Below are 352 nucleotides of genomic sequence, written 5' to 3' on the forward strand. Positions count from 1 at the left end.
AGGACTGGGCGCTGTAGGACAGGGCACAGCCGTGCTGCCCGCTCCCCTCCTGCCCCAGCCTGCGCGGCACCTTGGGGACCCCTCGCCTGCCACTGTGATTTGGGGGTGGCCAGTTGGGAATTGCGGGGCACGCAGGGAGAGGGTCGCAGCGCAGTGTGGGGCTTGGACTGCCTATCTCTGGTTGACCATCACCCTGGCATCAGGCCCATCTTGATTTCACATGATGTTGCCAAGTGCCAGGAGGGCTGTGCCACACTGGCAGCACACTGGGAGGAGACCAGGGCCCAGGGTGCCACCGATCCCCACAACCCCTAACACCACTGCTCCCCTCTCCCACCCAGCTGAGGACACT

The 352-nt window shown here is 65.1% G+C and overlaps 1 protein-coding gene across 1 annotated transcript in view; it reads left to right on the plus strand.

Moving 5' to 3' along the window:
* CAD (carbamoyl-phosphate synthetase 2, aspartate transcarbamylase, and dihydroorotase) overlaps window positions 1-352 on the plus strand; it is a 29,067-nt gene that overhangs the window by 12,187 nt on the left and 16,528 nt on the right. The window contains exon 37 of the mRNA XM_017733707.1: window positions 3-13. Within this exon, the coding sequence (XP_017589196.1) occupies window positions 3-13 (11 nt within the window). The remainder of the gene's footprint in view (window positions 1-2; window positions 14-352) is intronic.

This window comes from Corvus brachyrhynchos, unplaced genomic scaffold (assembly GCF_000691975.1).
Source record: "Corvus brachyrhynchos isolate BGI_N302 unplaced genomic scaffold, ASM69197v1 scaffold25, whole genome shotgun sequence".
Lineage (NCBI taxonomy): Eukaryota > Metazoa > Chordata > Aves > Passeriformes > Corvidae > Corvus > Corvus brachyrhynchos.